The sequence below is a fragment of the Babylonia areolata genome, chromosome 22 (genome assembly GCF_041734735.1).
Source record: "Babylonia areolata isolate BAREFJ2019XMU chromosome 22, ASM4173473v1, whole genome shotgun sequence".
Classification (NCBI taxonomy): Eukaryota; Metazoa; Mollusca; class Gastropoda; order Neogastropoda; family Buccinidae; genus Babylonia; species Babylonia areolata.
In genome coordinates, this window is record NC_134897.1 from 14089015 (window position 1) to 14101996 (window position 12982).

The 12982-nt window shown below is 45.8% G+C and overlaps 1 protein-coding gene across 1 annotated transcript; it reads left to right on the top strand.

Moving 5' to 3' along the window:
* On the top strand, positions 1-9676 carry LOC143297175 (uncharacterized). Its single transcript, XM_076609368.1, has 2 exons — positions 1-904; positions 5729-9676. Exon 2 carries the CDS (start codon positions 5754-5756, stop codon positions 7731-7733), a length of 1980 nt encoding a protein of 659 aa, XP_076465483.1. The 5' UTR covers positions 1-904; positions 5729-5753; the 3' UTR covers positions 7734-9676.
* The last annotated feature ends 3306 nt before the right edge of the window (positions 9677-12982 follow it).

Consider the following 12982-nt stretch of genomic DNA (forward strand, 5'->3'; position numbering starts at 1 on the left):
ACTCAGTCATGCGGTGACAATTTTTGCTTCGAACTCTAGGACCAGACCTAGACATAGCTGTGCTTCCATACTGGCGGGTCTGCTTTGATCGTGTGTCTCTCCGCCCGTGTCTTTTACCTTCCTCCACAGGCGTGAATGTGATTTTGTTTCCTTTTTGTTTTTGTGTTTTTTTTAAAGAGCAAATCCCTCGTGCATGCTTTGTGGGCGAGTGGATTGCCGCTGACACGTGCGTCTGGACATGAGGGAGACGAGCAGGGGACGGGAGAACCAGTCAGAATCACTCGAGTTGTGGTCAGGTTGTGGAACCGGGGGCTTGAGATCAGGCAGCAGACAGAAGCCAGAACTTGTGGCAGTTAGGAAGCTGGTCAGTGGTACTGCTTTGTTACCAACTGATGAGTAAGACGTGATCTTTTGTTTATCGAATGAATTTCAGCTCTCAAAGAGTACATCTGCCTACCGTTTCGACGTTGGTGACTAAATAGCTCAGAAGTTGCAGAAACTTGACACACAACACAGGCGAAATTGTGGACAGTTTGTGTCCCCCAAGATATTGAAACAGTACAGGTGGAATCAGTGGACGTGTTTTCAGGACGACGTGCAGTCAGACACAGCAGTCCATGGGTCCACGATCATTCGTCCGGTCAGGTCGATGAATAAACAGTGAATTGGGGATACTTTTGTCTGAAACTGTCTGGGTAACGTTATGACGTGTCTGCTGACCAATGGATACCCCATGTTTGTTGAAAAGAACTACAATATTACAGTGGGCATGACAGTACGGTGATTATAAGCGAACGACAAGGTCAGTGAAGAACTACTGTCGTTTTGAGGAATCTAGACAGAGCCACGATCGTTCAAAGCTGGTAGCTGTGTCATTTGGTGACTGGAATTACAGAAAAATCTGGTGAGCATTTTGGTTTTTGTTGGTCGTACGGAGGAAATGGAGGAAGGTGGGTGTGTGGGGTGGGTGTGGGGGTACGTGAAGAATGTAGATGATGATGGTTGTGGCGATGGATTGGAACGAGTGTTTAAGAGGGGACGAGAAAGATGAACTTGTGGTGCGGATAGGATTGGACTGAGGTATTTGAAGGTCAGAGAGAGAGAGAGAGAGAGAGAGTGGGGTGGTGGTGGGGGGGGGGGGGTAAGCCTTCTGGTACTTATCTGGATATTTGTCTTTGAGTTTTGTGAATGAATTTATTGTCCTCACTTCCCACATTCCAGTAATTCCTTCACATTGTCACGATATGTGTTTCAGTGTCTGCGTGTCAAAATGAGTATGCAGATATATGAACAACAGAGCACTGTAAGCATACATGAGTTTTAGATAACAGAGGCTTGGTAGGCCTTTAGTCTGCTTTGTAAGTTCATTATATAATTTAATATAGTTATCTAAATAAAGCAGCAGCAGCAGCAGACTTGAAACATATGATGAAAATTGTACGGAAGCAATAGTTTTCCCGTTGTCATGCCAAGCTGAGTTTTGAATATATTGCCAGTGAGAACTCCTGTGGTTACAATAGTGCCTGATAACGAATTCCAGAGATCCAGTTAAAAAAAAGAAGAAGACAAAACAAAAACAACAACAACAACAACAAAAGTTAGCTATAGCAGAAGTTTTATTTAGTCCTAGTGAGTATCTTCTAATATTTGGATTACACGCTGAAAAATAGTCATATACACACAGCTTCGTGAATACATATGTAGGATTAGCAGAGAGCAATGTGAACTATATTAACACATATAGGGACAGAATAAAGCAGTGTGGATTGATCGATAGCAGTGTCAACGGATAATTGAACAACAGTGAGGAGGAAGGTGGCAGAATGGTAAAGACGCTTATCTGCCAGCACAGTGTCCGTGATGGTTTGGGTTCGAACCCCAGTCTCGTCCTTTCTCCCAAATTGGCTGGAAAATCCAATTGAGCGTCTAGTCATTTGCATGAGACGATCACCCGAGGTCCCGTGTGCAGCACGCACTTGACGCACCGAAAGGAAACCATAGCAACAGAAGTGTTGTGGTAAACCTTGGCAGAAGAAATCCACTCTGATAGGTACAGATATCTGTCAATCAATGAATCTCTCTCTCTCTCTCTCTCTCTCTGTCTGTCTGTCTGTCTGTCTCCCCAGCAATTCCATGAACAGAATATAAATAGTATACATCAGTGCGAACAACTGTTGCAACAACGGAGGGCGGGGGGGCAGGAATTGTAGAAGAGCTTAGAGAGGGGGAAGAAGAGAGAGGGGGAAATGGGAGTCGGGGTTGGGGGGATAGGAGGCGAGGGAAAATATCCTTTGTTTAGTCCTTGAGAGTACGATAGGAAGGCCGGGTTTTGGAAAGAAGCAATGGAGAGAGAGGGAGAGAAGAGCCGTCTGACTGTCTTCCTAACAGGCATTGTGCGAAGGCCGGGAATTTCAGAAGAGCACAGAAGGAGAGAGGAGGAGAGTGGTGGGTGGTAGGGGAGGAAAGTGTCCGTTGTACTGTCTGGCAGTATGTGGGAAAGCTAGGAATTGTAGAGTAGCAGAGAAGAGAGAGAGAGGGGTGGGATGGGGGTCGGGGGGTATCCGTTGGACTGTCTCCTTGACAGACATGGTAGGAGGGTCAGGAATTTCAGAAGAGCACAGAAGGAGAGAGAAGGAAGGAGAGGGGTATGTGTGGGGCAGTGTCCCTTGGACATTGACTGTCTGACCGACTTAGCAGAAGCCCAAGGATTGCAGAGAAGTATAGAGCTAACCAACGGATGGCCACTGCTCCTGTTTATGACAACCATTATTTTGAAGAGCTGACAGTGTTGGTGTTGCAAAAAGACTCAGGTTAGGAGTCAAGCTTGTTGACTCCGTGGATTTTACATACAGAACAGTTCCAGTTAGTCTGGCTGCAGCGGTTGTAATCTTATCGCTTATCTGTATCTTGTACGTCATGGGTTGGTGGGATTGCACGATCTTTCCATCACTCCCACCCCACCTCCCATCCTCAATGAGAAAGGTCAACAAAAAATAATGATTACATCCAAAGGAGCGTGGAGTTTTTAAAATATGTTTTGAAATATATTTCAAAAATTAATTTGTTATTTATGAGACACAGCTTGCCTTTTTAATGAACAATGATTATAATAGTATTGTTAAAAGAAAGGGGGGAAAAAGACAAAGAAAACATAAAGAAAGAAAAACAATGGAAAGAATTTTCTACATAACGCTTGTCTGTGTTTTGTAAAATAGATGAATAAAAATCGACTTTCCTTCATTCGCACTTCCTATTTTGGAACAAAGAGACGAAATTGCCACACTCCAACTGCTTCCTCCGCCATCTCCCCTCCTCCGCCCCCCCTCCCCTTACTGTCCTCGTTCTAATCTGTATGAACGCTAGTCTTACATCATAAAGTCGTATAAACGTTGCTAGATGATATAAGATGGTAAACATAAAACCTGTTGGCTGTTGCTGAGCAAAACTAAGTGACTCAACCTGTCCCCTCTCCTCGCTTGTGTCTTCCCCAGCACCCCCACTCCGCCTCCCGCACAAAACGCATCCCAGTTATAAGACTGAGATAGCTCTTTCTGCATAGTTATTGGGGCAGATTGTTCTGGAAAAGATCGATTTTGAGATGAGCTTTGACACTGGACCGATAACTTTCTGTTAGGGCAAGAGGAGGATAATTCCATTTCCAGAGGCAGAGGACGACTTAATTAATGATGATGATAATAATAATGTAGAAAATGATAAGGATACTACTTCTGTTACCACTACTACTCGATACTTAAATATAACACAATGTAAAAACTACTCTAGGTGTTTTACAAAACACATTATATTATACACAACACAGTACATCAGCGTTAATATACTCACAAAAATGTACCCAGCAAACTTTACACGTATATAAACTGTTACACAGTGCATACTTACAAGCATACATTCAAATATACATATATACATACCGTCCTCCACATGCACACACACACACACACACACACACACACACGCACACGCACACACTAGCACACACATGCATAATGATATGATATATGTACACATGCATATGCATACACATATACTCAAGCATACCACATGTACGGAAGTGTAATGTTGAACAAGAATGTTGAACGAAACTCATTGCTGAGAGAAATTTAAGGTGAGTATTGAAGCCAGATTTAAATGAGGCGAGGGAGTCAGAGTATCGGAGGTTGTAAGGGAGACTTACGACAAAAGGAATTAAGGAACTGTTCAGTCAGCTAACAGAGAGAAGTTCTCTTATGTCAGTGTTCTAGAGACTTACGACAAAAGGAACTTGGGAAGTGTCCAGTTAGCTAACAGTGAGAACTTCTGTTATGTCAGTGTTCTAGGTAGGATGAGGAAAGAGAGAAAAAAAAAAGTCCCGGTTACCCTTAAAATGTTCTGGCTAGACAGAGATGAGCAAGTGAATGAACCACGATTATTTCTTCATAAAACAAAATTGATGGAGTCAGAATCCTCAGACCAGAAAGAATCTCTTTTCCCAACACTGAAGGCGCGAGGACGTAGGACGATAATATTTTTCACAGCCAGGAAACAGGTGGCTGTTGACTGTCTCACGACAAGAGAACGTGGGACAGTGCTTCAGTGACCGCTTCTTTGTGGGACCACACGAACAGGTGGTTGGTCAATAACTGACGAACATAAAGGGTGGAGGTGAGTAGGGTTAAGCGGGGGGAGGGGGTAGCAGAGGGGTTCCAGGGAAAGGGCCGAAGGGTAGGAGGTGGAGGGTAGCGAAGGGGGGGTAGACAGGTTTGACAACAAAGAAAGCGAGGTCTTCGTTGAACAAGGCAGAACAAACGAGCGCGTCTGGTAGCGTCTGTGACACAAGCAGTCAGAGCAGAGCTCAGCGAACATGACTTGTGCGGCTGAAGGGGTGTGCGGATTTTTGTCTATGGGGCACCGTAGAGAGAGAGAGAGAGAGGGATGGTCGGAGGGAGGGGTGGGTGGTTTGGAGCCGCTCCCCTTTCTTTTCTCTTCACTGGAGTCAAAGACATTATGACCTGCGGCTGACTGTCTATAAGGGAGATTGCAAACACCACATTTTTATTTGAAGAGTAATAATCTAGATGTGATCGAGTACAACCTGATAGAGACCTGTGGGAAATGAATTTTGACAGGATTCCAGAGTTTGTAGGATGTCAGACAACACCGTAACAGTTGCGCTTTCTTTGCACATTTACCTAAATAGCGGACAAACCGCACATTGAGTGGCCCATTTGGTAAGATTACATTGCATTGTATTATTTCAGAATATTGCTGAAGCAGATTTCTTGAGTTCCATGTGAAATGTAGATCGCTCTTCCTTAGTGGATCGCGTCGCCACAACGCAGCGCCACTTTTTTTTTCTTCCAGTCAGCTGATTGATATGTCATATCTGCTTTGCAACCACCCGACTTCACAATAACGAGAGAGAGAGAGTGTTGCTGTCAGTTCTTGCTAAAAGACAAATAATTGTCTCAGCAGTCCCGAGATTATCTTTGATAACGTGAAGAAATAAGACACCGTGTGAACTGAGCCCAGTACGGTGGATTTATAACTATTGCGTGTACGCATGTACTTGTGTGTATCGGGTGTGCGCGAGTACGTGTGTGTGCGCGTGCATGCTTGTGTTTTTTCTTGGAAAAAAAAAGTGTCAAAACACCGACTATTTCCCTTATCTGTTCCTTTTTTTCAAACAGTGTAAAAACGTTTAACCTACTATTTCCCTTTTCTGTCACAGAATCAAACTATTCGGAGCTTCCAAGATGGCGCTGATTCCCGGTTCCTACGCACGTGCAGCGGGCCTGCAGAGCGAGATCAACAAGGTGACCATCACCCGCGTGGCGGGCAGCGAGGTTCAGTTCCGCAGGACCATCGACACCTACCAGCGGGACCTCCGCTACCACGTCACCCAGATCGGGAGAGAGCAGAAGCAGCTGAAGAGGTCCATGAGAAGGTACTCTCGGAAACTGCACGACAGCAGAAAACAGCAGAAGCAGCGCAAAGCCAAGGTGAAGGAGGACGCGGAGAGGCTGAGGCAGCAAGCCGAGTCGTTCAAACAAGCAGAAGAAGCCGTGAAGCTGGCCTCACATGTGACGTCTAAACCACTTCCGGAGAATCGAGCTGAGGGTAATGTGCAGAGCACTGCCGGTGAACTGGCCGCCGGTCAGAACTCCGACCCATCCACTCAGCCGCAGGATGCACCCTCAGTCCTGCAAGCAGATCCCAACGACGTTGCTGAGGTTGTCGGAGAAAACACTGCTTCGGTCGTCGAAACTGCTGAGCAAGGAGGTGCCAGAGGTCGTGAAGACGGTGGGAACCCACAGTCTTACAAAGCGTTCCTCACTAAAGGCAGTTTGCCGTATCTCCGAGCGAAACCAACCCACAAAGCAAAATCCCATGGACACGATGTCTGTCACCAGCGCGGAGAAGCGTCGTCTGGTCTCGGAGACAACAGCACGTTGATTAAATCATGCGACGTGGAGCTGTTTCTGCCCATCATCGACGAAGAGGGTGAAGGAAGCGGCAACCACAGTGCAGACAAACCCACACAGGTGGACCTTGACGACAGCCCTTCTGTTACACTCAGCAAAGCCCCTGTCGCACCTTCCGCTGGTGTGCCTGTGCAGACTGTATCCATTACTTCCCTGAACACGAAAGCTTTCTCTAAGAACGAGATTCGTGGCACTCCTAAAGAAGCGGACGAGTCAGAACTCTCAGACGACCCTGCCAGCCTGCCAGCTTTGAGCAGGGCATTGGAAGACAAAGGGAAGCGAGTGGGGAAGGCGGGCGTTTCCTTCGGGGATCTGATCAAACTGCAGCACATGCCCTCCTCCAGTTCCAAACGGCTCTTCAAACTGGTGGACCGCCTGGCCTCCAAACACGGCATCAAAGACCTGCCGGATGTGCCTTCTGTCCCCGGCCCCCCTTCTGTTGACCCACGCTCTAGCGGGAAGTTGAAGCTGAAGCGTCATAACCCCGGGTCTAAGGTGCCAGATGGCATTGTCCGACATGCAGCCGTTCTCTATTCTATGAAGTACGGCTACCGTGTGGATGATGCGACCTTTCTTGGTGACGCCTTGCCGCCCATTCTTCTTTCACAGGACACTGCAGATGAATTTCCTGAACACAGTGATGTTATGAAGACAGACAATATCATTACAAAGCTAACGGTGATGTCCCAGGGATCCACCCATGCTAACGAAGTCCACAATAATTATGAAGACACTGTGTCGGACATGACCTCAGCCAAGTTCTCCTCCTTGTCCGTCAGACGCGAATCCTTGGAAGTGACGTCACCGGTGTCTGCACTGAGCGAAGGCAAGTGGTCAGCAATGGACGACACCACGTCAGCTGAGCCCGCCCATTCCCCAGAGGCACACGCCAGTCGTCCAGGACCGCGCCGAAGCGGGCAGGTGCCCACCATGTCCGAACTGTCCCACCAGGCCAGCCGGGTCCGAGACAGAACAACCCTCGCAGGTGAAGCCAAGCCTTCAGCTCCCAGCCTGGGTCCCGGTGACAGCACACAGTATCAGTCAGCGGGGAAGGTTACCCCCTCACCGCGGCGCTCTCGCTCACGTTCACGGCGAGACTCGGTGAGCAGTCAGCTGCAGAAACGCCTGACGTCCAGCCAGCGCGGGGAGGGGGCTCAGCCCAACATGGCCTGGCAGTCGGCCTTCGGGAGACTGAAGCTGCTGCACACGTTGGAGGACCTTTCCCAGCACTTCAGGAAAAACCACAACTGACACAGCCACGTGCACCGCGTTCATTGCGTCTACACCAACGTGGGTTGATCACCGTAGAGGTTATCTTCACCTTGACGGCAACGTTTCTTATGTTTGGGAGCAACTCCGCGTGGTTAAAACGTTTGTAAAGCAAACTTTTTGGTTGGACCGTGGACAAAATGTGTCAGAATTTATCAGCAGTGTCGTCAGTTCAGATCATTTGGGTTTGTTTCTTTGTTGGGTATTATGTGAGTTAGAAGAAAAGATAGCGCGGTCTTGTTGGCCTGTCTATGTCCACATGATTTCCTTTTGTATGCCAAAGGTAAAAAGCAAACCAGCTGTGTGGTGAAGTGGTTAGCGTCGTGGACTGACGACTGAGAGAAGGCGGGTTTGAGCCCCATCAGCCGTAGCCAATTCCTACCCAGAGTTGAGTATGCTGTGAACTCAAATGGGAAGACTGGGACTTCATAGTCGAAGTTAATTCACTTCACGGATGCGTATTTGAGAGTGTTGCTCAAATTTCCTGACCAACACCGCAGGTGTCTGTAACTGCAGGGCCTGGTTGACATTGATATACATGATGAAAGGAAACTTACGGTAAAAGTAGCTTCAACCCTAAATGGATCTCTGAAAATCCACAGCAGCATCGTCATCCTCATCGTCATCCTCACCAATATTCACCGTCAAATATAGAATAAGAAAGAAAAGTGCCCCAAATTATGTGGCTTTTCATTCCTTACTCTCAGTTACGACATGTTCACATGTTATAGACTAACACAACTGTTGAACGTTTTCCGCTTTGAGACGACGCATCATACCTTGATGTTGAGAGAAGGAAAGTATGAACAGAGGGTGGGGGTGGGGGTAAAGTGACGGCAGTCACTAATATGGAGAGGACGACAGTTGTCTCCGAGTTCTCTCAACGTGTGCTTCCTACCACCACCCTGGCTCGGTTTCCCTCCACTCACCTCCGGTCACCCGGGTACGGTCAGCGGCTGCTTCTGATTTTCTTATGCAATGGAAATAGTTGGCAAGAGAAAAGGCGTCATTCTATTCTTTGGTATTGTTTCGTTAGGAGCAGTTGGTCTGTCTTAATAATAATAATGATGATGACAGTATTTATATAGCGCTGAATCTTGTGCAGAGACATCTAAGTGCTTAATCTGTCTTCTGCTTGTCTATCTATTCCTCTTGTTTGTATCCACATGTGTGTCTTTTCTTATTTATCTATTCTATCTTTCTTTCTTTCTCTCTCTTGTTAGCTTCACATTTAATAATCGGGTAGTTTCACTAGGCATAGTTAGGCTGAGTGTAATATTGTGTTTGACAAAGACAACGCGTCTGCTAGTCTCTCTTAAGTTTCAATTAATCGACACGACGCAAGGGACTTAGATCCACTAAGCTGCATGCCCTTCTCTTTTTTGTATGCTGAAATCTTTGTGTACTCTACGCTGGAAGTATATACACAAATCAAATAATCAGTGGACAGTCAGAAGACAGACGTTTTACAAAAGCTGAAATCAAAAACGTGTAAATGATACTGGCACGCGAACTAACCAAACATGAATCGTCGGCAGTAGTGGAGATATTTCATAATTATGTTGATTAATGACGCTGTCAGGTGTCACCTCTTACGATGACACGCGCAGATCCCGTCGTAAGGAAAAAGGGAAAAGGAGGAAAACCCGTGACGTCACAGCAACCGACCAGGAACAGACTTTTCCTTACAGCCGCTGCAGACGGACCTGCCTGTCCCAAATTGACCTCGTCAGCCACCAGCGAGCCTGCAGCAGACGTGGGCGACTCACTACCTGAATCTTCCTTCGCGAAGCCAAGCCATGCATACATTGAGCAGAAACTGTCTTTGTGTTCGGTTAGACAGCTGTGATATCTTGATCCCAGAGCTTGATTTTAAAGGTTCAGTGCAAACGTGATATTTTGTTTGTATATTTTCTTCAATTATATTCTCTTGAATTAAAAAAATGTTTTCATCATTATCTTCTTCTCTTCTTACTATTTGTGTGTGTGTGTGTGTGTGTGTGTGTGTGTGTGTGTGTGATTAATGGGAACCCTGTGTATGTCAGCTTGTCTGTCTTGGGCAGTCTGCAGGCTGTTTCTTTCTTTGTCTTAAGTCTCTCTTCGTCTGTCTTAGTGTAAGAGTGTGTGTGTTTCAGTGTGTATGTTTCAGTATGTGTGTGTTTCATTGTGTGCGTGCATGAGTGTGTTTGTGCGCGCGCGCGCGCGCGTGTGTGTGTGTGTGTGTAGATACGCATGAGCTGTCAGTCAGAGCGGGGAAAGTCCACCTATCCTTCCTGGTTTCTTTTTGGGACAGGAAAAGTCTCATCGGTCGTCGCCGTTCATTCTTTACTCTCACAGAACATCAGATTTGCCCGATTTGCTGTTGTACTACTTATGTACATCTAATGGCAATATCCACATTTCCTCCCTGGTGTTCTTTCCATTCTGTTTCGTTCCTTAGACGGAAAAATCGTAAATTTGTTTAAATAACATTGTGATATGTACTCTACATTTCTTCCCCTGTCAAGAGACGTAAAGAAGGCCAGTCAAAGAGTGGAGGGGAAGAAATGTAGAGTATATATTACAATGTTATTAACCAATTTTTATGTTTTTCCATCTTATAAACGGAAAAGTACAGGGGAAGAAATGCGGATATTGCCCAACTAATTAACTTAACGGTTATTCACTGATGTGTTACAAATATCCCGTTGTCGTTGTCATCGTTTAGTCTTTTGGAACCCATTACATATATACAGTTGTCATTATCGATTCCATTTATATCCTGTTGATATTGTCATTATTTAGTCTGTTGGAATCGATTATAGATAGGGTAGGTAGGCCCATTTGCGAACAGCATGTCATTGCGAACGATTCGTGTACCGCCCTACTTCGAAGCATTCTCGTCACACACATTTCACAATTTAACATCTGTTTCGACCTCGTTCTGATACCTTTAATGAATATCCATTTCCAAGGACCAGTCAAACATCAGCTATTTTTGACTGTTTCCACCCTCTTTCTTCTCTTTGGGCACCACTGCGGATCAAGTTCACAAACTTGCTTTCAAAATCCTAAAATCAAGGGAAGCTAGTAGTATGACACAGTTTAAAATAATTGATTGGATATGACTGAAATGTGCATTACTAGTGCTGGGAGAATTAAGCAAGCATGTTTGTGATAGATCAGAACGTCAGTTTTGACAGGAATCTAAAAAATAATGTCATTTGCAATTAGACCACAGGATATTTTGATGCGAGTCTATTTGCGAACGATGCTACACAGTTACTGAGCACTCACAAAAGGGTGTGCTGGGGTGTGTTTGTGTGTGTGTGTGTGTGAGAGAGAGAGAGAGAGAGAGATCAAAACCAGCAAGACAAAAGTCTGATGCAATGTTCTAATAATATGTTTTGTCTAATCAGTTCAAGATCTGTTTTAATCGTCCACATGTATCCAAACCCATCGTTTGCAGTTAGACTTGTCCGTTCGCATTTAGTCTCAGGCACCCCTATAATTTTAACCTTTGAAAAAAACAACCCCCCCCCAAAAAAAAAAAAAAAAAAAAAAAGAAGAAGGGGCAAAAAACTGTTGAAAAGGAATAGACGAACTTTTCCTGATGCAACCAATCAGAGAAAGCCTTCAAAAACATCAAGAGCTACATTTGACGATCATACAATGCAACGTTGAGCTGGTTTCTTCGACTTGGTCGTTTGCAATTGGGCCTGCATAGCCTATCCCATTACTGTTGTCATCAATAGGTCTGTTTGAATCAATTCTTTGATCAAATGATGTCGCGATTCACTGACATTATGATTTTGTGAAACTGTTGACTGCTCAGAAGCAATGTTTTATTAGCTGTAAGGCAAAACAGATGTGCGATGACTACTTTGAAGTAAAAGGGGGCCGACTTCTAGGCTTGCTTGGGTTGACCTCATAACTACAAGGTGGCGGATATGAGTGCAAGGGAAGAAATGTTTTCAAGGACGATGGACTTTTTACTTCTGGACTTTCGCCACTTTTTTTCGGGGACAGCGTTTCAAATGGTTCAGGCCAAAAGACTATTTATTTTGTCCTTTGGTTACCCAGAGACACTTGGTTTGGCGACTCACAAATGAATAAAAGTGTAACAAGGTTAACGTATCGATCACTGAACTCGCCCACTTTCACTGAGACACGCAAACGGGATGGTGAAAGAAAAACCATCCAAAGGGCAAGAATCGAAGACAGAAAGTTGCATAACGGTGGTCGTTCTGGGTTATGCCAGCTTTATATCTGGGTCATTCGCGGCATGCCTAAAATGGCACGATAAGCTTTCCTTCTTCGTTGGAATTTGATGTCAACTAAGTAAGGGAGAGTGGCCTAATTACCCTGGGGCTCATTTCAAGCTATCCCAAAATGACTCCAATATCTACTGGAGACGAATTGGGGATGGGTAGATTCCAATTAAGGAGGGACACTTATGACTGGTCTTAGTTTACCCCCGAAAGGGGGCATTTCCTGCTAGTCTAGAGAAAGTCTGGATTTATTCTGGACGAGCAATATTTGACGTTGTGTTAAAAATGAACGATTGTACTGATGGTGTGCTACACGAGGTGTGTTAGAACAGATGACAGTCCAAGAGAATGATGGGGGGAGTCCTGCTGGCAGCGTGGACAGCTCTGTGCATGTCCTTGAGGAGTGGTCTCTGTGACAATGCAGCCTGTCCAACAAACAAGCACACAGCTGTAGTCAGTTTTAGCCATGCTGGACTGACGTCACTTCCTGTGCATTGGCCTGAGGGGGTGATTCATGTGGATAGCAGTTACAACCAGATATCATCCCTGCGGGGGATTTCGTCCCGGGAGATGCAGCAGGCGCGCCAGCTGAATCTCAGTCACAACCTTCTGCAGACAGTGGAGCCATCCGTGCTGAGCGAGCTGAGCCATCTGGAGAGTCTAGACCTGAGCTACAACCAGCTGACCCTCATCCATCTCTATGCCTTTCTAGGCTTGACATTTCTCAGGTCTCTGAAACTGGACCACAACCAGCTGCAGAGGAACGTTTCTGCAGACACTTTTCAGGGTCTGTCAGGTCTCCAGCGATTGGACGTGAGCAACAACCAGCTGAACGAGCTGCTCAATGGCACATTCTCCTCTGTGCATGAACTGACCTGGCTCAGTATGGAAGGCAATCATCTGGAGAAGCTGGGTGTTGAATCACTGACAGGACTGGGACGTTTGCTTTTTCTGGACTTGTCCAACAACCAGCTGGAAATG

What these genes read in the sequence shown, in the direction of transcription:
- LOC143297175 (XM_076609368.1), top strand. Translation starts at nt 5,754, where the DNA reads ATGGCGCTGATTCCCGGTTCCTACGCACGTGCAGCGGGCCTGCAGAGC.